Source organism: Mobula hypostoma, chromosome 3 (assembly GCF_963921235.1).
Source record: "Mobula hypostoma chromosome 3, sMobHyp1.1, whole genome shotgun sequence".
Classification (NCBI taxonomy): Eukaryota; Metazoa; Chordata; class Chondrichthyes; order Myliobatiformes; family Myliobatidae; genus Mobula; species Mobula hypostoma.
In genome coordinates, this window is record NC_086099.1 from 55,816,818 (window position 1) to 55,843,113 (window position 26,296).

Consider the following 26,296-nt stretch of genomic DNA (forward strand, 5'->3'; position numbering starts at 1 on the left):
AAAGAATCCTATTCTGGCTGGCTGCCAGTTACCAGTGGAGTTCCATAGAGGTCGGAGTTGGGACCGCTGCATTTTACGAAGTAAGTCAATAATTTGGACTATGGGATTAATGAATCTGTGGCTAAATTTTCTGATGATACAAAGATAGGTGGAGGAGCGGGTAGCATTGAGGAAACAGAGAGCCTGCAGAGAGACTTAGATAGTTTAGGGGAATAGGCAAAGAAATGGCAAATGAAATACAATGTTGGAAAGCGTATGGTCATGCACTTTGGCGGAAGAAATAAATGGGCAGACTATTAATTAAGTGGGGAGAGAATTCAAAATGCGAGGTGCAAAGGGACTTGGGAGTCCTTGTGCAAGATACCCTAAAGGTTAACCTCCAGGTTGAGTCGGTTGTAAAGAAGGCAAATGCAATGTTGGCATTCATTTCTAGAGGTATACAGTATAAGAGCAGGAATGTGAAGTTGAGGCTCTATAAGGCACTCGTGAGACCACACTTAGAGTATTGTGTGCAGTTTTGGGCTCCTTATTTTCTAAAGGATAGACTGACATTGGAGGGGGTTCACAGAAGATTCATGAGAATGATTCCAGGAATGAAAGGGTCACCATATGAGGAATGTCTGGCAGCTCTTGGGCTGTATTCCCTGGAGTTCAGGAGAATGAGGGGGGATCTCATAGAAACATTCTGAATGTTAAAAGGCCTGAACAGATTAGATATGGCAAAGTTATTTCTCATGGTAGGGAATTCTAGGACAAGAGGGCACAACTTCAGAATTGAAGGACGTCCTTTTAGAACTGAGATGTAGAGAAATTACTTCAGTCACAGGGTGGTAAATCTGTGGAATTTGTTGCCACGAGTGGCTGTGGAGACCAAGTTGTTTGGTGTATTTAAGGCAGAGATAGATAGGTTCTTGATTAGCCAGGGCATCAAAGGGTATGGAGTGAAAGCAGGGGATGACTGGATTTGATCAGTCCATGATTGAATGACAGAACAGACTCAATAGGCTAAATGGCCTACATCTGCTCCTATATCTTAGGGTTTTATGGTCTATAGGTACCTTACCTCGCCTCGACATGTTAACGCCGAAGCCTGGATGAGCCATAGCCCTACCATTCTGCCTCAGCTCATTCTGTCGATGACCGCTCCGCTAGGCACCATCTCCCTTTTATGTCTGAACTTTCCCTGCTATCTAACTCACGATTGGTGCTCCAGTTATAGCCGCTGATAGGCCACGTACAATGGACAAACGCACTCGTAGATCCATTTTTAAATAACCGCCACCGACCGGCAAGAAATCCCTCTTGGTAAAGTTCTGTTGATGCCGCTGATAGGCAACATATAATGGAGAAATGTTCTCGAAGCTCCCTTTTTAAACAACCTGGTTGATAATGTGTACTAACCAGGCTGGGAGCTGCTGGCAGATTCACTAATGTGGCATAAGTATTGAGACACATTTCCACAAGGATGGGATTTTCATTCTTTCCTGATGCTTTCATTATCATTATTACTGTCACTTGTAACTCTGCAATGCCATTGGATTGGAAGTGTGGTTCACTTCTATGCCTTTCAAGTAGGTTCTGGCTGTACAGTATTTTCACATATCCTCCAAACACCCTGATCTCTGTTGCTTGTGTTTAGCCCGCCATTTTAAGAAGTTTACACAAATTCTCCTTTTTGCACATTTCAGTATTACTCGAAGTCCATTCATTAAAATGGGTGTGCTTTTCTTGTGTTGATAAGACTTCCCAGCTAACTCACTCTCACTTTCTTTTGCCTCACCTCCCTGTTGCTGTGTAAGATCTGGAAGATCTGGTCTTTTTGTGTAACCCGGTGAGAAACCAAACAGACTCAGAAGTTCCAGCCACTGCATTCCAAGAGCTTCTCCAGAGAGATTTGTACAGACCTCTGCAACAGAACGTTACAGTCCAGAGAGCAGCTAGTCTTACATCACTGTGCTTAATATGGCAGCAGGTTTAAAGTCACAGTCAATCTTTCATTACCAATAGTAAATACACAACATTTTCTGTTTAAGTGGCATACTAGTTCTTCTCAGCTATCTTAAGGCATAATTGTCAAAGTTTCTGCATTGTCGAAATTTGTAAAATATTTCTGCATAATATATTCCTTTAGTACTACAATTCACTTATTATATTTTTCTTTATGGGTTGACAATTTTATTGTTTAAATTAATGACCAAGCCTGGACAGAGTCTTCAAATTACATTCTGGTGATAGAATCATTTAACTTTATCATAACTTCTGATTTGTACATAACTGAACTTGGCAATAGTTCAGCATTATACCTGCTTTGGTAATCACACAATAGGGTAGATGGGCAAACTGAGCCACATCTCACAGCCCCAGATCTTTTTTAATATCAACTAAAGCTTTTTCAATATTTTCTGTAAGTTGTATACCAGACATTTTGCATCCAGTGATGCATTTCAACATTCGGAATCTAGGAATCACTTTATGTTCTGTGTGTTGACTTACTTCCTAGAATAGCAACACACAGAAAATGCTGGAGGAACTCAGCAGACCAGGCAGCATCTGTGGTAAAGAGTATAGTCGATGTTTTGGGCCGACACCTTTCATCAGGACGGGAAAAGAAGATGAGGAGTCAGAAGGCTCCTTACTAGCCTATCACCTCCCTCCCTCCCTCTGGTGCTGCTGTTCTTCCTTTTCTTTCTTCTATGGCTACCTGTCTTCTCCTGTCACATTCCCCCTTCCCTAGCCCTGTATCGCTTACCCCAATCAGCTTCCCAGCTCCTTACTTCGTCCCCAACCCCCGACCCCTGGTTTCACCTGTCACCTTGTGGATCTTCCTCCTCTCCCCCATTTTCTTACTCTGACTCATTTTTTTTCTCAGCCCTGAAAAAGGGTCTCCTTCCAAAACATTGAATGTTTATTCATTTCCATAGATGTGGCCTGGCCTGCTGAGTTCCTCCAGCATTTTGTGTGTATTGCTTGGATTTCCAGCATCTGCAGATTTTCTCGTTTGTTTCCATTCCAATACAAAGAACATATCTCAGCTATCTTATACATTTAATGTGTCTTGCATCATGTTAACAAAATGAACAAGTTATTTTTCTTGATTTTACTAGAAATAAACAGAGTCACAAGATTTAAGAACACACTATGTTTTCAAAATTTAGTTTCAAAGATCCTGACTCAAGAAACACCTGCAACAATGTCTTATGGCTGAGATGAGTGATCTACATCAAAAGCTTTAGTATTATGGGAGAGATTTCACATGGATACCTCTTCTAATTTTACTCTGACTCCTTGCTACCACAGGAATTCAGTTCTTTTGCCCATATTTGGACCAAGGTTGCAATGTTACCTGGAGCCAAATGTCGTGATAAAAACCAAATGCAGCAATGTGAGAAGGTAATTGATGTTTCACTTTCATTTTGTTGACAATTGAGATAAAAAGCAGGGAATGGCTAGACTGAATAGAATATATCTGGTCACAGCTTTTGTTGTATTCAGAGCATTATTTCTCTCTCTTTTGTGTGGAGTCAATTGAATGGGCTGTAAATTGATTTCTCTAATTAAATGGAGTTACAAATGTTTGTCTTTTGACTTATCATGGTATACACCATCATTATAGATGGGATCATTCATGAAATTTCTTTTAAGCTGCTGAACTGTTCAGTAACAGAGGTAGGAGAGGTTGAGGAGAGTATGGTGACGATAGCTTCACATGGTTGGCCCCTCAGTTTTAGGTACTTGCATAACATGCTCTTCTACTATCCACATTGAAGAAAGCTTCATTCCCTGGCTAGATGGTAATGGTGAACTACAGAACATATTACAGGTTTGAATATATTGTAATATAAGAAGGCTATCTGAAGCCAGTAAGTTTATGCCAAATTACTGACCACGAACATTCCCCCACTAATTTTGTCTGTAACCTATTCTGTATATATTTTAATCAATTTTACCACCCACTTATGATCAGGTGCAAGTTAGAGTTGCCATAGAAGAACCATAGAAAACCATAGAAGAATGACAGCACAGAAACAGGCCTTTTTGGCCCTTCTTGGCTGTGCCAAATCATTTTCTGCCTAGTCCCACTGACCTGCATACGGACCATATCCCTCCATACACCTCCCATCCATGTATCTGTCCAATTTATTCTTAAATGTTAAAAAAGAACCCGCATTTACTACCTCGTCTGGCAGCTCATTCCACACTCCCACCACTCTCTGTGTGAAAAAGCCCCCACTAATGTTCCCTTTAAACTTTTCCCCCTTCACCCTTAACCCATGTCCTCTGGTTTTTTTCTCCCTTGCCTCAGTGGAAAAAGCCTGCTTGCATTCTCTCTATTTATTCCCATCATAATTTTATATACCTCTATCAAATCTCCCCTCATTCTTCTATGCTCCAGGGAAAAAAGTCCGAACCTATTCAACCCTTCTCTGTAACTCAGTTTCTCAAGTCCCGGCAACATCCTTGTAAACCTTCTCTGCACTCTTTCAACCTTATCAATATCCTTCCTGTAATTTGGTGACCAAAACTGAACACAATACTCCAGATTCGGCCTCACCAATGCCTTATACAACCTCATCATAACATTCCAGCTCTTATACTCAATACTTCGATTAATAAAGGCTAATGTACCAAAAGCTCTCTTTACAACCCTATCTACCTGTGACACCACTTTTAGGGAATTTTGTATCTGTATTCCCAGATCTCTCTGTTCTACTGCACTCCTCAGTGCCTTACCATTAACCCTGTATGGTCTACCTTGGTTTGTCCTTCCAACGTGCAATACCTCACACTTGTCAGTATTAAACTCCATCTGCCATTTTTCAGCCCATTTTTCCAGCTGGTCCAAGCCCCTCTGCAAACTTTGAAAACCTTCCTCACTGTCCACTACAGCTCCAATCTTTGTATCATCAGCAAATTTGCTGATCCAGTTTACCACACTATCATCCAGATCATTGATATAGATGACAAATAACAATGGACCCAGCACTAATCCCTGTGGCACACCACTAGTCACAGGCCTCCACTCGGAGAAGCAAAACTCTACTACCACTCTTTGGCTTCTTCCATTGAGACAATGTCTAATCCAATTTACCACCTCTCCATGTATACCTAGTGAATGAATTTTCCTAACCAACCTCCCATGCGGGACCGTGTCAAAGGCCTTACTGACATCCATGTAGACAACATCCACTGCCTTCCCTTCATCCACTTTCCTGGTAACCTCCTCGAAAAACTCCAATAGATTGGTCAAACATCACCTACCACACACAAAGCCATGTTGACTCTCCCTAATAAGTCCCTGTCTATCCAAATGCTTGTAGATTATTTCTCTTAGTACTCCCTCCAATAACTTACCCACTACCAGCATCAAATTTACCAGCCTATAATTTCCTGGATTACTTTTCGATCCTTTTTTAAACAACGGAACAACATGAGCCATTCTCCAATCCTCCGGCACCTCACCCATAGACACCGGCATTTTAAATATATCTGCCAGGGCCCCTGAAATTTCAACATTAGTCTCCTTCAAGGTCCGAGGGAATACCTTGTCAGGTCCTGGGGATTTATCCACTTTCATTTGCCTCAAGATAGCAAGCACCTCCTCCTTTTCAATCTGTACAGTTTCCATGATCTCACTACTTGCTTCCCTTAATTCCATAGACTTCACGCCAGTTTCCTTAGTAAATACAGATGCAAAAAATTCATTTAAGATCCCCCCCATTTCCTTTGGTTCCGCACATAGCCGACCACTCTGATCTTCAAGAGGACCAATTTTATCCCTTTCAATCCTTTTACTCTTAATATACCTGTAAAAGCTCTTTGGATTATCCTTCACTTTGATTGCCAATTAACCTACCAACACTTGCATTTGAGAAGTGGAAGGAAACCCATGTAATTACTGGGAGAGCATGCAAACTCCAAAGAGACAGCACAGGAGGTTGGGTTTGAAGGTGGATCAGTGAAGCTGGATCAGTGGAGCTGTGGGACTACAAATGTAATGTACTGCTTTCGATTGCTCCAATAGAAATATTACATCAACACACATACACACACAATCATAGGTCATAAATTAGGGGAGGTACAAACCTCCACTGTCTGCTTCATTTTATGCCATCTTCAACTAAACACAGGAATTCCTATGGAGATGTCTGTCAAAAAGATTATAGAATAGCAATGAATTAATTGATGAGAGGAAGGGAAAACAATTTGGGGTCTTGGTCTACTTTTCCAAAACATAAAATGACAGTCAGAACATTCTAGAAGTTATTGTATTTTGTTGGGACCCAAGGGAATGTTTTAAAGTGAATGTGACTCCACCAAGTCTGTGGATTGATCTTTCACATTCTACACAAAAACTGTAATGGAATAGGCCATCAGTGAGTAATTTTTATGGATGCTAAGTTAGGAAACACCAGAAAAATCACTTGATGTTGTAACCATACTTCCACCGCATTGTAAAAATTAACATCAAAAACATATTGGACTGAGAAAAAAGAACAAATACCAGTAGTGTAGAGAGGAAACAAGTTCTGCCATTTGAAGGAATTCAAATATATCCACTTGTTGGATTTCTGAAATAAAGGATTTAGTTTGAATGTAGAGGTGTCCATATATTGGGCATTTCTAATGTGGGAGCAGCCCGTAAAATAACTTTGAAAACAAATCATGTGAAGATCACAAACTTGGCTTTACTTGGTTTGGCATCCATACAATGGGATATATTGAAAGCAAGGGCAAAACCTATTTAATTAATTGACCTGACAAGTAATAAAACCAGAGACGTTTTATATAAAGAAAAGAGGAGGAGATGAGAAGTAAGATGCAGATAGCATGAAATATCATTGAGATGCAACCATTGAAAGTGTTCAGGTCCTTATGTGCCTGGATGATACATGCCTAAGGCCTATTAATACTGCCTACTTAAATTTTGTTGGAAGTATTGTGCTTCCTTTGATCCTTTTGTCAAAAGAGCCAGAAATGTTATGATGAATGGAAAAATTAACATAGCAGTTATTTCCTGACCTTGAACAGTGAGTCTGAAAAGGTGTGGAAACAGATTCAATAATAATTTTTAAAAGGGAATTAAATCAGTACTTGAAAAATAAAAGAAACAGATAAAGACCATGGGAAAGAGATGGCAAGTGAGACTAATTGGATGGGCTTTGAAAGACCAATCTATAAATCCCACTTTCCAGCTTTATACCCCAGCAAAGACACATCAGCGACTTGGGATTATTTATCACTGCATCATCAAGTTTATGATTGTAAAGAGACACAGATGTTGGTATGTTGGTTACACTGATATCCCACATACTGACAATATATTCCTGGCTGTAAATACATGCAGGAATCTTCACAAATGTAGTATCTTGACAAACATGATTCATAAAATTTAGATACTAATGGTATTAGGATTTTAAGACTTATTTAGGAATACCTTCCCTACTTCATTAAGTTAAATGTTATTTAGTCAAAATAGATTAGGCCCATTTTGCCTTATTCAACATGACAGGTATGAGATTTCACCTGGGACATTAAAATTATCATGAAGTAATGCCACTCCAATATACATACAACCCCAGATAACTGCAAATGTGTGGAAAGCTTCTGGTAATTAATAACTAAATTCAGCATTTTTGAGGTTATTAGGTGAACCATTTCGGATGATGTACAGTGCATAATTTTCTCTGTTCCAATTCAATGTGATTTATCATGCAATATCCTTGGAGTTTGTTTAGTTTCAGCAAAAATCATACCACTGAAGCTGTCATAGCACAATATACTTTGAAACAAAATTTTGCATCTTTTCTGAAATTATACAAAATTCTTAAAAGATTCAGAATAGTTATTTTCCAAATAGTCATTTCATATCTTAAACAGTTCAAGTCCAAATAGTGTAGTTAACCTGCATTCCTCTTTAAAAAGATGTTTCTGACAATTTTGTCATATTTATAAAAGATATTCACCAAAGGGATATGAAAAGGAAACAAAGTGATTGATAAAATTAATTCATACAGAGAATTGATGCTTCAAATTTTTACTAATAGGGCTTCTAGAGTTGGAACTTCAGATAATGACATTTCCATTAGCTAGAGTGACAAATAGAGAGACTGAAACACAGTGATAATAATGAATAGATTAGCATTTCCAAGGTTGTAATGGGACAAATTAAAACAATGCTGTAGAGTTCATTGTGTATTCAAACTCCAGAGGTATTTGCTTAAATTTAAATTGGAATAGAATAACAGATTATGGTACTAAAATAATAAAAGTCATTAATTAAATTGTTCAGATAATTTCAAAAGTCCTACTGTTGAAGATAGTCCTACTATACTGTCAGATAAGTAATTCCAGGATTTTGCTCCATCAACAATGAAAGAATTAATTTCCTACTCAGGATACTGTGCAATGAGAAGGAGAAATTGTATGCGGTGGCTCTCCTTTGTATCTGTTGCTTTTTTTCCTTGGTGATGAAGGATATATATTTGGGAAATGCTATCAAAAAGATCTTGGCAAAATGCCACATTTTATGCATGCACATATATATACTGCAGCCATAGAGTGCCACTGATGATGGAATGGGTAAATGTTTGGGATGGAATGGGCAGATGTAGGTTACTTTGTCTTGAATGTTTTAAGTTCTTGTGTCACCGAAACTGCCCTCATCAAGTTGTGGCAAATTTTTCATCATGTTTCTAATGGTGAAATGATGGTGGAAAATCTCTAGGAGGTAGAAGATGAGCATCTTTCACAACATATTGAATCCCTGACTTGTTCTAGTAATTACAACATTCATCCAGTTGATTCAATTTGCTTTCTGCTTGATGAGGAGATACTCAGCAGCAACAGTAAACAGCTTTGTTAGTTAGCCACTTGAATGTAGGCTCATAATTTTGTCCATATCATAGCATGTTTTAATTCATTGTTTGTTTTTATTTTCATTCAAAATTGTCTTTTCTCTTTTTCTCCTGAAGGCATTGATATTTTTACATTATGTAGAACATTGCATGATCTACTGAAGAGACATTTCAGCTTGACAAAGAAAACTTCATGTCCTTCTTGTGAGAATGTAGGGCATGTCAGCTTGAAGCCAGGCAATAATTATAGAATTTGCAAGGAGATGATACATAGATTACAATTAATTAATGTTATGAACACTCCTTTGAGAAACATATAAAACAAATTGCAGAGAAAAATGGTTTGATTATTAGTAAGCAAATCATAAGCAATGTTCCTAAAATTCCAGAGATCCCATTTAGTCAGCAGAAGTGTAACATAATAGAATTCTGACTGCTTCTGGGCAGCAATCCAAGGTCTTCGAATAATTCATGGAACAGGGTTATTACCCTAATTGAGACAGTGATATGTTAAATGCCCTCATAAAGAATAGTTAATAAATCTCATCCCAAGACCTATTTGAAATATCATACTTGGGATCATTTATAGAGCCATGACGAAGCCCTTTGGTTTTCTAAGTCAACAAATAGCAAGCCTTACAAGGAAAGAGGGAAACTGAAATTGATTCAGGTTAACATAATGGAAAGGATTAGCATAATAATAGATTAAAAATATACAATGAATCATCAAAACAATCAAAAACTGATATCAAGACATCGGAATGAATTTCACTGAAAGGCTACTTGGAAAACAGTGGAAAAATAAATAATATTTAAGTTAAATATTAGCACATCACAGACATAAAACATTTAATTGTAGACTAATACAGTATAGAGCAAAAGCAATCTTCTTGAAGCTATTGATTATAAGTTAATTTCTTTCAGAAGGATTCTTGCCAAATTCAGTCTCGACAAATTTCTCCAGTACTGCATGGACAAGGAACAAACAGCTTTGTTTTGCCTTTTACAGCAGTGGTCCCCAACCTCTGGGCCGCGGACCAATACATTGCTGCGAAGAATGCAGCGGTACAGCAGTAGCCAGAATGCACCCAGGACATCTTTAAGAAAAAAGCCGAAATAAACAAGCTAATTAATTAGGTGCCACCTGGCACGTAAATGTCGGCCCAGATCAGAGGCGACACAATCGGCAATCACCTTTAATCTGGGCCGACATTTACGTGCCGGATGGCACCTAATTAATTAGCTTGCTTATTTCGGCTTTTTTCTTAAAGATGTGCTGTGTGCGTTCTGACTACCGCTGCACCCCTGCATTCTTCACGGCAATGTATCGGTCCACAGCCCGGAGGTTGGGGACCACTGTTTTACAGGGTACTTTAAAGTCTAAAGCAGGCCAGCAGGTGAAGAAGCAATTCACTTGCTTTTCTTCACTTATACACATTTGGTACTTATAATGTGCTCCCATCTAGAATGGAGAAGTCAAATACAGATTGAGTAATAAGGCCATGGTAGTGCTCCCAGCTCTGTATGCACTACATTAAATACTGTATTGGCGTTGCTTCATGCACCCATGCCGATTTCGTCAATTTCATCCACTTTGCCTCCGATTTCCACCCTGCGCTTAAATTCACTTTGTTAATTTCTGACACCACTCTTCCCTTTCTCCATCTCCATTTCTGGAGACAAACTATCCAGTGATATCTGATATAAACCTGCTGAATCCCATGGCTATCTTGACCGTACATTTTCCCACTACATCTTTCCATCCTTTTCCCTGTAAAAATGCTATTCCCTTTTCTCAGTTCTTTCATCTCAACCACTCAGTTTCCAGGATGTGGGTTTCATTTCAAGGACAACAGAAATGTTCTCCTTCTTGAAAGAATTCCTTCACCAGTGATGTTGCCCGCACCAGCATCTCCTCCATTTCCCGGACATCCACGTTCTCCCTATCTTCTCGCCACCATAAGAAGGAGAGAGATCTTCTTGTACTCACCTGCCAAAACCATGAGCCTCTGCATCCAGCACATCATTCTCTGCAATGTCCACAATCTTCAACGGGACCCTACCACCAAACACATTTTTATCTCATCCCAAACAAGAAAAAATCTGTAGATGCTTGAAATCAAAGCAACACACACAAAATGTTGGAGGAGCTCAGCAGGCCAGGCATTATCTATGGAAAAGAGCACAGTCTTCATTTTGGGCCAAAAGCTTTAGCAGGACCTCATCCCACTCTCTTGCTTTCTGCAGGGATCACTCATTTCATGATTCCCATGTCCATTCACCCCTCCACTCTAATCTCCCTCCTGTTACTTATCCCTGGAAGCAGAAAAAATGCTACACCTTCCCAATTCACCTCCTTCCTCACCTACAAGTAGGGCCCCAAACAGTCTTTCCAAGTGGTACAGCACTTCACCTGCAAGTTTGTTGGGGTTGTCTACTGTAACCAGTGCTCCCAATGAGCACTCCTCTGTATTTGTGAGACCCAACATACAGTGGATAGCTGCCTTATTGAGCACCTTTGCTCCATCCACAACAAAAAGGATTTCCTTGTGGCCAACTATTTTAGTACTAATTCATATTCCTATGTCGACATATCAAGTTTTGGCTTCCTCTTCTGCCACAATAGGACCACTCTCAGGTTGTGGGAGCAACACCTCATATTCTATTGAGGTCACATTCAACCTGACTGCATGAACATCAATTTCTCCAAATTCAGTCAGTTTTCCCTCTCCCGTTTTCTTCAATTCCTCACTCTGGCCTCGTACCTATTCTCCTCACCTGCCTATAAACTCCTCCCAGTACCCCTCCTCCTTTCCTTTCTCCCATGGTCCACTGCCCTCTCTTATCAGATTCCTTTTTCTCCAGCCCTTTACCTTTTCCACCTATCACTTCCCAGCTTCTTATTTCATCCCCCCTTCCCCACCCATCTGGCTTCACCTATTTCACCTACCACTTTCTAGCTTGTACTCCTCCCCCGCCACTTTCTTATTCTAGCATCTCCCCACTTCCTTTCCAGTCCTGACGAAGCATCTAAACAAGAAACATCGAATGTTTATTTATTTCCATTGATGCTCCCTGTCCTAAGTTTCTCTGACACTTTGTGTGTGTTGCTCTGGATTAAAAGCATCTGCAGAATGAGTGACCTCCTTTGTAGAATACCTTTGTTAAGTCCAGGAGTGTGATTCTGAATAGAAGAATACTCAGGATCTCACCTTTATTCAAAAACCATTTATCAATGACATTAAAAATAAATGTCTTACTTTTACTAATCATATAAATATCTCAGTTTTATAGAGATTAAAAGACTAATTCTCTCACAAAAGACCTGTACAATCTTGATATTTTTTGACTTGGCTTTGTGAAAGTCACTCAAAAGGGCCACATTATTAGCAAAACAGTGCAATATGGACTGTTGGCACCAAGGTGGGATCAGGATCCATTCCCAATTCAAACATCTTTGTGTTTTGCCTCCTGCACTGCACCAATGAAATCTTATGTATGCTCAAGGAATATCACCGCATCTTTTATCTAGGCAGACAGCAAATCCAGAAATTAATTGTTGAATTGAATAGTTTCAAACAATCATTATCTTCTGTCTAGATCAGGATTGGCCTATTCTAATGTATAATATCCACCTTAAATTAGATTTTCTTTCTCTGTAGATGATACCTAGTCTGTTAGGTATTTGCAGCGTTAACTTTATTTTAGATCTTGGGTAACTGCTGTATTCTCATCATCTAGGCATGCTTTTTTTTCATTCTTCTGAGTTAACATGGATTTACTAGAAGACACTAAGAGCATGTGCCACCTGGACATTCATCATCTCTGCCTTATTGTTTACATTCCCTTTATTCTCTGCATTCTTCTCCTCTGCAACTTAACACACACTAGGATTTTCACTTTGTTAGTTCTGACTATCCAAAACATTAAACCCATCTCCCTCTCTCCCCACAGAATGCTGTCTATCTCCAGCATTTCTCGATTTTATTCTAGATGTCAAGGATTCTGCTTTCAAGCTACTAACAATCTTATGGAGAGTCTTTATCTAGATTTTGTTTGTGACTAACTGACAGGTTGGTTTGTGGCAGGAAAAAAAGGCAGAGAGGTATCATCAAATGCCATGGAGGGGAACAATCCGCACAGCATCAGCACCTCTTTCTCAAACCTTCTTACATAAAGATTTTTGATAAAACAGATGGTGATTTGAACTTGGATACTAAAAACTTCATGGTGTCTCAAGGTGTTCTAAGGATATACTTCCAGCATACTAAAAGCAATTGAGAAGACATTTCCAGGCAGACAGAGGAAGATAGTCAAGAACATAATCAAAGCTATTTTAAAGAAATAGCATTCCCTCTGAGCCCTGGGAATTTCTGGTGCACAACCAGACAAAGTAGAGAAAGAATATTCAGAATGGTATTGAGAACCTGGAGTCTATAAAGTTGAACACATCAAAGGCCCGTAAATACATCAGAAATATTCCAACACATTGCAAACTAGCCACCAAGCAATGGCTGTCCTATCTGTGGAAGAAATTGTGATGCCTACACTGGCTCATTGGCCACCTCAGAAACTTCAAAACAAAAGTAGAAGAGGGGTCACAAAGAAGAGAAGATCTGCAGATGCTGGAAATTCAAGCAACACACACAAAATGCTGGAGGAACTCAGCAGGCCAGGCAGTATCTAAGGAGAAAAAGTACAGTCGATGTTTTGAGCTGAGACCCTTCAACAGGACTGAAGAATAAAAGGCGAGGAGTGGATTTAAAAGATAGTTGGTGGGGGTAGAGAAACACAAGGTGATAGGTGAACCTAGGAGGGTGAGGGATGAAGTATGGAGCTTGGAAGTTGATTAATGAAAGAGATACAGGGCTAGAGAAGGGGGAATCTGATAGGAAAGGACAGAAGGCCACGGAAGAAAGAAAAGGGGGGAGGGGCTATCTTCAGACCTTTAAGCTTTCCAAGTTCCTTCAACCAAGTAATAGCAACTGTATTGACTTCTGTCCTGACATTCTTGAAATTCCGGCATACCGCTAGTGTCTTCCACAGTGAAGACTGATGCAAAATACTTATTCAATTTGTTTGTTATTCATTTCATAAATTAATACCTATTCATTTCCTTGTCCTCTATTATGAACTCCCAGCATAATATTTCAGTGGTGCAATGTCTACTCTTGCCTCTCTTTCACTATTTATATATCTGAAAAAAAAAGACTTTCGGTATCCTCTTCGATATTATTGGCTATCTTATCTTCATATTTCATCCCTCTATGTTTTTTCATTTGCCTTGTGTTATTTTCTATGAGCTCTATTATAAGCCCTCGCTTCTGCTTTTATGTTGTCTTTTTCTTCACTTGACAGCCACGGTTCTGTCATCCTGCCTTTAGAATACTTTTTTTTGGATATTTCTATCCTGCGCCTTCCAAATTGCTCCCAGAATCTCCAGCCATTGATGTTCTGCCTTCATCCCTTCTAATCAACATTCCAGCACTAACCTGATTTTCCCAATCTACCTGTATATTAAAATCCCGCATCTCCTGTTGAAATTTGTATCCCATAGTCTGGCTACTGTTTGAAGACCTATCTATAACTCCCCTCAGAGTCTTTTATCCCTTGCAATTTATTAGTGCTAGCTACAAATAATTCTACATCTTCTGATCCTATGTCAACTTTTTCTAACAATTTCATTTCATTTTTTCACCAATAAAGTTACCTCATCCCCTCTGCTAAGCTGTCCCACATTGCAATACAATGTGTATCCTTGTATATTTTTATACATAGACATCTGTTAGTCTCGTGAAACCATGGATTTGCGTCTTGCAAGGTTTCCAGGGCGCAGGCCTGGGCAAGGTTGTACGGAAGACCGGCAGTTGCCCATGCTGCAAGTCTCCCCTCTCCACGCCACTGATGTTGTCCAAGGGAAGGGCACAAGGGCTGATACAGCTTGGCACCAGTGTCGTCGCAGAGCAATGTGTAGTTAAGTGCCTTGCTCAAGGACACAGCACGCTGCCTCAGCTGAGGCTCGAACTAGCAACCTTCAGATTACTAGACCAACGCCTTAACCACTTGGCCATGCGCAATTACTAAGCTCCAAGCAATGATCTTGTTTCAGCCACAACTCAGCGATGGCCACAATGTTATACCTACTAATCTCTAACTGCACTTCAAGATCATCTACCTTATTCTGTATACCAAGTGCATTCAAATATAACACCTCATGTCCAATATTCGTTACCCTTTTCAATTTTGTTCCCATATTACACTGCAACTCATCCCACTGACTACAATTTTGTCATACCATCTCCCTGCCTTTCCTGACAGTCTCACTACAGACTGCATCTACTTGTATACTAACTATCCTATTCTCAGCCCTGTTATTCTGGTTCCCATTCCCCTGCTAAATTAGTATAAACCCTCCTCAACAGCTCTAGCAAACCCACCCACAAAGATATTGGTCCCCTTGGGTTCAGGTGTAACCCATCCCTTTTGTGCAGGTCACATAAGAAGAGATCCCAATGATCCATAAATCTGAAGCCCTGTCCCCTTGCACCAGTTCGTCTGGAAATTCATGCTCGTCTTACTCTCACAGGCACCCAAGTAGTCCAAAAATAAAATTAATTTCAACAAATGTTCAAAAGTCCCAAATGTGAGACTTGCTCTCAAATGGTTAGGTTTTTACGTTTGTGTAACAATTGCTGGAATTGCAGATTAATAATTTTCAGTGAGGTATCTCATTACGTCCATATATCAATTTAATCAATCTGATTAAAGGATTATTAAATTAATGTTGAAAGGATCAAGAAAGAACAGTACATTTAAAATAATAGGGGGAAAGCATGGAAAGAAGCAATAATTCTGAAAGCCCCCAACAAAAAATCAGTTAATTTCAACAATGGGAAAGAGATGTCAGAATTCTAATAGACAATTTTCAGTACCCAGGATGTCCATTGGCAATAACTAAGTAATTACATTTAAAAAGGGATATTAAAAAACTGTTTGCTATCTGTTATGCTATAAACCCCTTTCACATCAGTCAACGTACTTTAGCAGTTAGGCAAAATTAGGGTAAAGTTGCAATGCAATTTAACCTCAATGTTATTTAAATGGAAATTCTGTCCTATTAGGTCTGCAATACTAAAGGAAGGGGTGGAAGCAGCATAAATCTAGGTATTTGAAAATCAATTCCAGACCTGTAGTTGCTGGATATAAACAGAAAATGCTTAAAATACTCAGCAAGTCAGGCTGTATTGTGTGAAGATAAACAGAGCTCATATTTCACAATGACGTCTATAAAAGGTTTTTGACCTTAAGTGTTAACACTGTTTCTATTCCATTGATGCAGCTAACCTGCTGAGTATTTGCAACATTTTCTGCTTTCATTGTGAATCTTATGTATCAATCCAACCCTGGACACCTTACCTTCTCTGTTGTTGGCCTCATTAATCCATGAACTTTCACCTAAACTTGCAATGGGCTTTGCTAGAAAATGAATCATAGACCTGCAATCTGTCTTCCACTCTTTATTAACACAGAAATTCACTAATAATGAAATAAGGTCATTTTGATGTACTCTTTAGTATACTTGATAAAGAAAATCATCAAATAACTTTGTCATGCTCTTTTGTCAGAATAAAAGTAGCCAAATCAAACTCTTGTTAATAATAAAAAATCCATTATTCATAATATTCAGTGATTCCCTCAGGTCCTGGAATAATTTGAAAAACATATTTAAATGATTGAAGATAAACAATCTTCCAGTGATTGCTCTCCCAAATATCAATCCATTAAATGCACTCAGCGGCCACTTTATTAGGTACACCCGTACACCTGCTCATTAATGCAAATATCAATGCAACTCAATTGATGTAGACATGGTCAAGAGTTTCAGTTGTTTAGATCAAACATCAGAACAGGGAAGAAATATGATCTAAATAATTTGACCTTGGAATGATTGTTGGTGCCAGACGGGATGGTTTGAGTATGTCAGAAACTGCTGATCTCCTGGAATTTTCACACACGAGTGTCTATAATTTACAGAAATGGTGTGAAAAAACATTTTAAAAACATCCAGTGAGCACCTATTCTGTGGTAGGAAATGCCTTATTAATGAGAGAGGTCATAGGAAAATGGCCAGACTGGTTCAAGCTGTCAGGAAGATGACAGTGAGTCAGCACGTGTTTCAACAGTGATGTGCCGAAGAGCATCTCTGAATGCACAACACATCGAACCTTGAAGTGGATAGACCACAGCAGTAGAGGACCACAAACATATACTCAGTGGCCACTTTATTAGGTACAGGAGGTACTTAATAAGCGCCGAGTGAGTGTAGAAGAATACAAAAGTAAGTGATAAGAATAAAGCCAATATTTAAACTTCAGAGTAGATCATATAGCAAAACATTTGGTTTCATATCATATTTAACATGGTGTTGTTTGAAGTTTTTTTCCATGAACTAAGATATAAATTGAGGTCATAGCTTACTTCGTCTTTTTCCAACGTCTCCTTTAGATGTTGCAGCTTCATTTAGAAGAACCATTCCCATGGTGATGGCAGCATCTGCAATTGTCGTCAAGGAAACAACAGAATTTATAGAAATAAGGCACAGTAAAGACTATTTCATTAATACATAGTTAAAATTGTTTGTATTGATGAAAACTCTTTATTGTTGTCCCAGATCAAATCAAGAACAGACTTAATACCTGAAACCAGTGTAGCCCTATGGTAAGCCTCAGGCTCACTCAGCTCACTTTCGTCTGGAGGAGCAGCCTTCGGCCCTGCCAAACTGGGTAATCAAGTTTGTGTGGATGCTATGTGATGTCCCCCACCCCGCCAAATAACAGACAATACACCATATGCGACTAAATGATTACACTTTATAGATCTTACTAAAACTATGTAATTAATAGAGATAAAATATAAAAGTAAAAGGCACCAAACTTATCAAAGTTCAACCACTTAGTGCACAACAGTTGGAACTCAATTAACGGAGTCTTCTTTCCACCATTCAATCCCCTCCGACCTCCTCGATCCGCCGCCTGGGACCAACCACGGTGGTCGACCAGATGCTCCACATGAGTCTATCTTCATCTCCTCTCCTCGTGGTAGACTCTGGGCCTCGGACTCCTGCTCGGGGTCCGTTCCACCGCCCAGCTTACAGCATCGCATCTCCCTTCTCTGTTCCCATCGCGCCTTCTGCTCCAAAGCCCGCGAAACAATTGCTTACAGACACAGAAGAAAGAATAACATCTTTCCCAATTGGTTAGCAAATGAATACAACTCTCTTATCAGTAATTAACCCAAACAAGCTGCTAGAGAGAGAACTTTCTCAGCAGTTAACATAACAAAGAAGCCATTTTATTCTAACATAACAAAGAAACCACTTTTATTAGCCTTAGCAGTAACATAAAAGAAGAAACTCCTTACACCACTTTTTACTGGGCGTCTCCAGAAACGCAGCTCATTCGGCCCTCGCTAACAGCCACTAGACTCTGCAGCGAGAAACCCACCCTCTGAGGCTTCTTACGTCTAGGGAGTATACAACTTTGGTCCCAGCAAACCTGTCAGGTTGGGATGTCTCACCCAGCCAAACCCCGGTTTGTGTGATTTACTGCTCCTTGCAATCGCCCGTCGGCAAGAAATAACAGACAATTCTATAAACAGTATATTTAAGAATGTTACTTAAGTAAGCAGTTATTAAAGGAAAGAAAGAAGAAAAACAACAAAAAGGGCCCATTATTCTTAAACAGTCAAAGGTGCACTTAAGGTGGAGCTTATCTTGAACTTGAATGTAACTCGTACACAGGACCCTTGGTTAGCGTGAAAGCACACACCACTTTCCAAACGTCGCTCAAAATCCATCTCAAATAAACGGGTCTCCCATGGGAGTATTGCTCCTTCTTCCTTGAAGTGATTCAACTGCACAAAGCACCTTGTGCAACAGGGACAGCATTCTCAGCCATCTTCCCTCCTGTCTTCTCCCAGTTCCTGCCAAAAAAAACCTCAACCCACACTAGAGTTTCTCAGAAACAGCTCTCCACCCAGCATTCTCCAGAACCTTCTTTCAATTTCACCATCCTGACTGGCTGACAGCACATATCCAAGTTGAACAACAAAGCATCTTATCTCAGCTCAAACCCAAACAGGCTGAAAGCAGAACAGATTGCTCTTACAGAACGGCTAAAATGAAATACCTACAGCATAAAGTAGAGATCTTAACCAGGGCATTACATATAATTCCAGGTTCACATATCATGCTTAGAGTAACAATAAAAACATAATTTGTATTTTGTCAAACAGACACATTCTAAACACTTAATTTAATTTTGATCAATTCTGTAATCATTTCTGGGAACACATTGCTATGATAATAGTTAAATAAAGTTTAATCAGTACTCCCTGTATAATCAAATTAGGGGACCCACAAAGCAACTTACAGTGGCATGTAAAAGTTTGGGCACCCAGGTCAAAATTTCTGTTACTGTGAATAGCTAAGCGGGTAAAAGATGACCTGATTTCCAAAAGGAATAAAGTTTAAGATGACACATTTCTTCAATATTTTAAGCAAGATTACCTTTTTTATTTCCATCTTTTACAGTTTCAAAATAACAAAAACAGGAAAAAGGGCCTGAAGCAGAAGTTTGGTCACCCTGCATGGTCAGTACTTAGTAACACCCCCTTTGGCAAGTATCACAGCCTGTAAACGCTTTCTGTAGCCAGCTAAGAGTCTTACAATTCTTGTTTGGGGGAATTTCACCCATTCTTCCTTGGAAAAGGCTTCTAGTTCTGTGAGATTCTTGGGCCGTCTTCCATGCACTGCTCTTCTGAGGTCTATCCACAGATTTTTGATGATGTTTAGGTCGGGGGACTTTGAGGGCCATGGCAAAACCTTCAGCTTGCGCCTCTTGAGGTAGTCCATTGTGGATTTTGAGGTGTGTTTAGGGTCATTATCCTGTTGCAGAAGCCTTCCTCTTTTCATCTTTGGCTTTTTTACAGACGGTGTGACGTTTGCTTCCAGAATTTGCTGGTATTTAATTGAATCCATTCTTCCCTCTAATAGTGAAATGTTCCCCGTGCCACTGGCTGCAACACAAGCCCAAAGCATGATTGATCCACCCCTGTTCTTAACAATTGGAGAGGTGTTCTTTTCATGAAATTCTGCACCATTTTTTCTCCAAACATACCTTTGCTCATTGCGGCCAAAAAGTTCTATTTTAACTTCATCAGTCCACAGAACTTGTTTCCAAAATGCATCAGGCTTGTTTAGATGTTCCTTTGCAAACTTCTGACACTGAATTTTGTGGTGAGGATGCAGGAAAGGTTTTCTTCTGATGACTGTTCCATGAAGGTCATATTTGTGCAGGTGTCGTGGCACAGTAGAACAGTACACCACCACTCCAGAGTCTGCTAAATCTTCCTGCAGGTCTTTTGCAGTCAAAAGTGGGGTTTAATTAGCCTTTCTAGCAATCTTACAAGCAGTTCTCTCAGAAAGTTTTCTTGGTCTTCCAGACCTTAACTTGACCTCCACCATTCCTATTAACTGCCATTTCTTAATTACATTATGAACTGAGGAAACAACTACCTTGAAAATGCTTTGCTGTCTTCTTATAGCCTTTTCCTGCTTTGTGGGCATCACTTATTTTAATTTTCAGAGTGCTAGGCAGCTGCTTAGAGGAGCCCATGGCTACTGATTGTTGGGACAAGGTTTGAGGAGTCAGGGTATTTATAAAGTTTGAGATCTGCATCACCTGGCTTTTCCTAATGTTGACTGTGACAAGCCATAGCCTTAACAAGCTAATTAAGGTCTGAGACCTTGGCAAAAGTTATCTGAGAGCTCAAATCTCTTAGGGTGCCCAAACTTTTGCATGGTGCTCTTTTCCTATTTTACACTCTAAAATTGTACAAAAACAAAAATAATACACTAACCTTGCTTAAAATGTTGAAAAGAATGTTTCATCTTTAACTTTATGACTTTTGGAGATCAGTTCACCTTCTACTCACTTAACTATTCACAGTAACAGAAATTTTGACTAGGGATGCCCAAACTCTTGTATGCCACTGCAAATGCTAAAATGGACAAGGAGGAAGGAAAGGGAAAATACTGAGTTAAGAAACATTATTTAGGTCTTTTCTTGATTTCTTGAGCAATTTATTCGTACAAAAATTATGCCTCGCCAGAATAGTGAACAGGAGGAGCTCATATTTTTAATTAGTTGGGAGAAAATAAAGATATTTCAATGAATTTATTATATGTCCATAAAGTCACCTGCTGATGCAATGGCATCTGCACCAGACTTCAGGCGAGTGGTCACGGATTGGAATCCGGCTGGCCCCTTCCATACTTCCTATCCATGCTGGGTTGAGCATTGAGCTAGGAAACTATCCTCATAAAAAATCAAACAAAATGATAAAGAAACAGCAAGACTGCCATCCAATGAGCCACAAGACACAGAAAGGAACAACAACAACGTTTCCATAACTGATTAGCACCAATGCTGAACTGAAGAATTGCTCCACACAGCTTTTTGCAACCATTTGCACTAATCTTATCTACTTATATATGATGTAAGCCCTTATGGTGGCTCTGTTCTCCTGCTAAAGACTTTTTTTTTTCAGCACTTACTCAAGTTCTTCATGAACATGGCTAATATGTTATTTATTGAAAGACTAAGTTACTATTTCTGATGATTTTGTGTTTTATATTTTGCAATTTATTTTACAATCCATCCAGACTAACGTGCAATGTCATTATTCCTTTGAATCATTCTTAATATCATTAGCTTCTAATGCTTAAAAACATGAAAGTATTACTACACCTTCTCAAGCAAGTTGTCTTTAATGAAATGATAGTGTAATCATAGAAAATTCACATGACAAAATGAGGTCATTTAATTCATTGTCTTTGCAGTTGAGAAAAGTGCTACCCAGTTTAATCTCTTCTTCTGGCCATAGTGGAAATAGGCCTGTTACAGCCACCCGGGGAGAGGTGCTGGAGAGGAGAGGTACAGAAGTCGTGCTACCTACTCAGTTGGGGGGGGGGGTGGTGGTTAGTCCCTGCGGGACTGCTCTCCCATCAGTGCTGCTCTCCAGCATTTGCTCCCTGGAAAACAAGCTTCATCTATAGTCATAATCATACTTTATTGATCCCGAGGGAAATTGGTTTTCGTTACAGTTGCACCATAAATAATAATAGTAATAAAACCATAATAGTTAAATAGTAATATGTAAATTATGCCAGGAAATAAGTCCAGGACCAGCCTATTGGCTCAGGGTGTCTGACCCACCAAGGGAGGAGTTGTAAAGTTTGATGGCCACAGGCAGGAATGACTTCCTATGATGCTGTGTTGCATCTCGGTGGAATGAGTCTCTGGCTGAATGTACTCCTGTGCCCATCCAGTACATTATGTAGTGGATGGGAGACATTGTCCAAGATGGCATGCAACTTGGACAGCATCCTCTTTTCAGACACCACCGTCAGAGAGTCCAGTTCCATCCCCACAACATCACTGGCCTTTCGAATGAGTTTGTTGATTCTGTTGGTGTCTGCCACCCCCAGCCTGCTGCCCCAGCACACAACAGCAAACATGATAGCACTGGCCACCACAGACTCGTAGAACATCCTCAGCATTGTCCGGCAGATGTTAAAGGACCTCAGTCTCCTCAGGAAATAGAGACAGATCTAACCCTTCTTGTAGACATCCTCAGTGTTCTTTGACCAGTCCAGTTTATTGTCAATTTGTATCCCCTGGTATTTGTAATCCTCCACCATGGCTGACCCAGTGTGAGATGTTGCTACTTTGTGTTTGTTGTTGCGGAAACATAGCTCCAGAACAACATCCCATGCACCATCAATTTCAGGCCATGTGACTCAGAGACTTGTGCTAATATTATTTCGTAACTGTATGTGCTATGGAAACTATATGCACTGTGTTCTGCACCTTGGCTGTACAGGAATAATGTTTCTCTGTGAGGATTCCCTGTGAATGTGGAGTAGCATATATCAGCCAGATGAGATGTACGATGGAAACCCGCATCAAAGACCACGGAAGCTGTATCCGTTTGGGTTATCCAGAGAAATCAGCTATAGCAGAACATTGCATTCGCAATGGCCACAGGATTGACTTTGATTGCACAAATCTACTGTTCCGCGCCAATGGCTTTTGGGATTGCCTGGTGGAGGAAGCCATTGAAATAAAACTAGAGGAAAAAGTTTTGACAAAAATGAAGGTCTTGCTCTAAGTAACAACTGGAATTTAATTGTAAACAGGGTGGCACAGCAGAAGCATGATTGACTGAAGACTAGCCAGTCAGGAGGGATAAACAATGGGGGTATATATGCCACTGGACTAGACATGCCCTGGTATCATCCCTGATGAAGATGGCAGAGTTTGCCATCAAAGCATTGGTTAAAATCGATACCTGTAACTGGCTGGAAGCTCGAGAGGAGTTTATTCCATTGGTGTTTCATTTAGCTGCATATATGTATATGGTTGAGAGGCAATTAAACTTGAACTTGAACTTCATGTACTGTACTGTGCAACATTCTTAGGCACCCTTGATTTTTATATAAATTTTGTTTTAGATGTTTATTCTTTTGTCTTCTACATTAGTGCATCAGTGGAAAAGAGTAAATTTTAGACTTCCAAACATTAATTTTCTGAAAAATTAAAATGTCACAGAGAAATTTTTGTAATTTGTTAAAGAAAGTAACATATTAAGTAATAGATCACTGTTAAAAATACTACTTCGTAGGTATATAGTCCAGTGTATGACTAAACAATGATAACAACCAGGTGCTAATGATCAATGATATAATGAGATGAATGAACTAAACTAATTAACTAATACAGAAATGGGTGTACAAGGAATCAAACTGGGTGAAGGACAACAAAACTAAAAGGCGAGGGTGTGACAGATGTGAGAGTTTAATGTTCAGATCATCAATTCTCACACCATGTCAAAAGTGAGCATAGCAACAAGATACAAGGTGGTCATCTTGCGTCAACAAGGTCCCTCCCAAGCAGAAATTTTGTGATTGACAGGAGTTTCAAGATGAGCTGCCAAGCTCTTCCAAAGAAACAGAAAGAAAAGGCCAAGGTTGAGGATCAGAAACACAATGCTCAGCCACAGAAACTGAGTACAGTAGATGAGCGATACATCGAACAGATATCCCTTCTGAGTCAGAAGAAATGCAGCACGGGTATCAACTCTGAACTCACAGAAACCTCTGGAACCCAAGTACCACCCTCAACAATCTGGAGAAGTCTTGTCGAAAGTGGTCTTCATGGAAGATTTGCTGCCAAAAAGCCATTCCTCCAAAGTTGAAACAAAGCCAAGAGGCTTACCTAATCACAAAAACACTAGGGTGCTGAACAATGGCAGCAAATGCTTTACATGGACAAATCAAAATTTGAAAATCTTGGCTCAAACAGGAAGCAGTTTGTCCGTAGAAGTGCTGGAATGTGCAACATGGATGAGTGCCTGTAGCCAACAGTGAAGCATAGCAAAGATTTGCTGAAGGTTTGGGGCTGCAATTATGCAAATAGAGGTGATCTAGTCAGCGTTAGTAGAATCCTCAATGCAGAGAAGTACAAGCAGATTCTCATCCATTATGCAATACCGTCAAGGAGGTGTCTGATCACTCCCAATTTCATTCTACAGCAAGACAATGATACCAAACATACGACCAAGGTCTATCTTGAGTGAAAAGAAGAACTAGGAGTTTTGCAACAGATGGTATGACCTCCACAGAGCCCTGATCTCAACATCATCGAGGCTGTCTGGAATTACCTGAAGGGACAGAAGCAAGTGATAGCCAAAGTCTCCAGAAGAACCGTGGCAAGTTCTCTAAGATGTGTGAAACAAGCTACTAACCAATTTCCTTATAAAACCACATGACAGTGGTCCTAAGAGAAATGATGCAGTTTTAAAGGCAAAGAGTGGTCACACAAAATATTGATTTGATTTAGTTTTTTTCTACTGTTTAATTTTTTTGATATTTAGACACTTCTCATTTCATTATTTTTGAAAGCATCACTTTATAGAACTTTTTTTACGTGTCTAATACTTGTGAAGTACTGTAAAAATTAGAAAACAAGTCAAACTACTTGTTAATATCAGTTAATTTAGAGGATGCCACAATACAAAGGTTTTTAGTGGAAGTAAAACACTTACACTCATTTCAACATCTCGAGGAATAAGTTTAAGAGTTGTTATTCTTTGTATCAAGAATGTCAGTAATATTAAAACAGAAATGTAAACAGCCAATTTCTTTTCAAGCTGAAATGAGCCAAGTATTTGGATCAGACATTCTTACCTTGTTAGTCTGAATATACTCCCAGCTTCTGATGTCTTCATTGTGTGCCATTGTCCCTTCAATGACAATATGTTTCTAAAATATCAATGATCAAAATGAAAACGAGCTACTTCTAACAGAAGCAGCCACATATAAAATAAAGGTACTGTGCAAATTTGCAGGAAAAAAAAAACCTCAGCCCAAGAAGCTAAATCCATAGCAGTTCTTTATACTTCGTTATGAACATAGGCCTTCAAGCCTCTTCAACATTTAAGATCCTGGCTCATCTAATTGCAACTTGGCATTCCCATCTACCTACAAAGATCATTCATCTCCTTCTTTAATATATTTATCTAACTGTACCTTAGAAATGCTCAGATTCTGCTTCCAGCACCCTTGAAGAAAGAGTTTCAAAGGTTCAAGACTCTCTGAGAAAATGAAACATCTCACCATTTTGGTCTTAAAATGAGTGATTTTTTTTAAAACACATCCTTTCCACATCATCCTATCAAAGGTCTTACGTATTATTTAATAAATAAGCATGAATTTGTGACTTCAGCCAGTAAGATACAAGTACCCTCACAGGCCTGAGCACTCCAAGTTAAAGAAAAAAGTTCAAAGTTCTAAGTAAGTTTATTATAAAAGTGCATATATGTCATCATAACCATATAACCATATAACAATTACAGCACAGAAACAGGTCATCTCGGCCCTTCTAATCCATGCCGAACTCTTACACTCACCTAGTCCCACCGACCTGCACTTGGCCCATAACCCTCCATTCCTTTCCTGTCCATATATCTATCCAATTTAACTTTAAATGGCAACATCAAACCTGCCTCAACCACTTCTGCTGGAAGCTCGTTCCACGCAGCTACCACTCTCTGAGTAAAGAAGTTCCCCCTAAACTTTTGCCCTTTAACTCTCAACTGATATCCTCTTGTTTGAATCTCCCCCATTCTCAATGGAAACAGCCTATCCACATCAACTCTATCTATCCCCATCATAATTTTAAACACCTCTATCAAGTCCCCCCTCAACCTCCTACTCTCCAAAGAATAAAGACCTAACTTGTTCAACCTTTCTCTGTAACTTAGGAGATGAAACCCAGGCAACATTTTAGTACATCTCCTCTGTACTCTCTCAATTTTAT

At 39.4% G+C, this 26,296-nt stretch overlaps 1 protein-coding gene across 2 annotated transcripts in view; it reads right to left on the reverse strand.

Annotated features, from left to right (window-relative positions):
* tusc3 (tumor suppressor candidate 3) overlaps positions 1–26,296 on the reverse strand; it is a 384,687-nt gene that overhangs the window by 129,013 nt on the left and 229,378 nt on the right. For both annotated transcript variants that reach the window (XM_063042117.1, XM_063042116.1), the window contains exon 8: positions 17,334–17,408. In XM_063042117.1, coding sequence (XP_062898187.1) covers positions 17,334–17,408 — 75 coding nt within the window. The remainder of the gene's footprint in view (positions 1–17,333; positions 17,409–26,296) is intronic.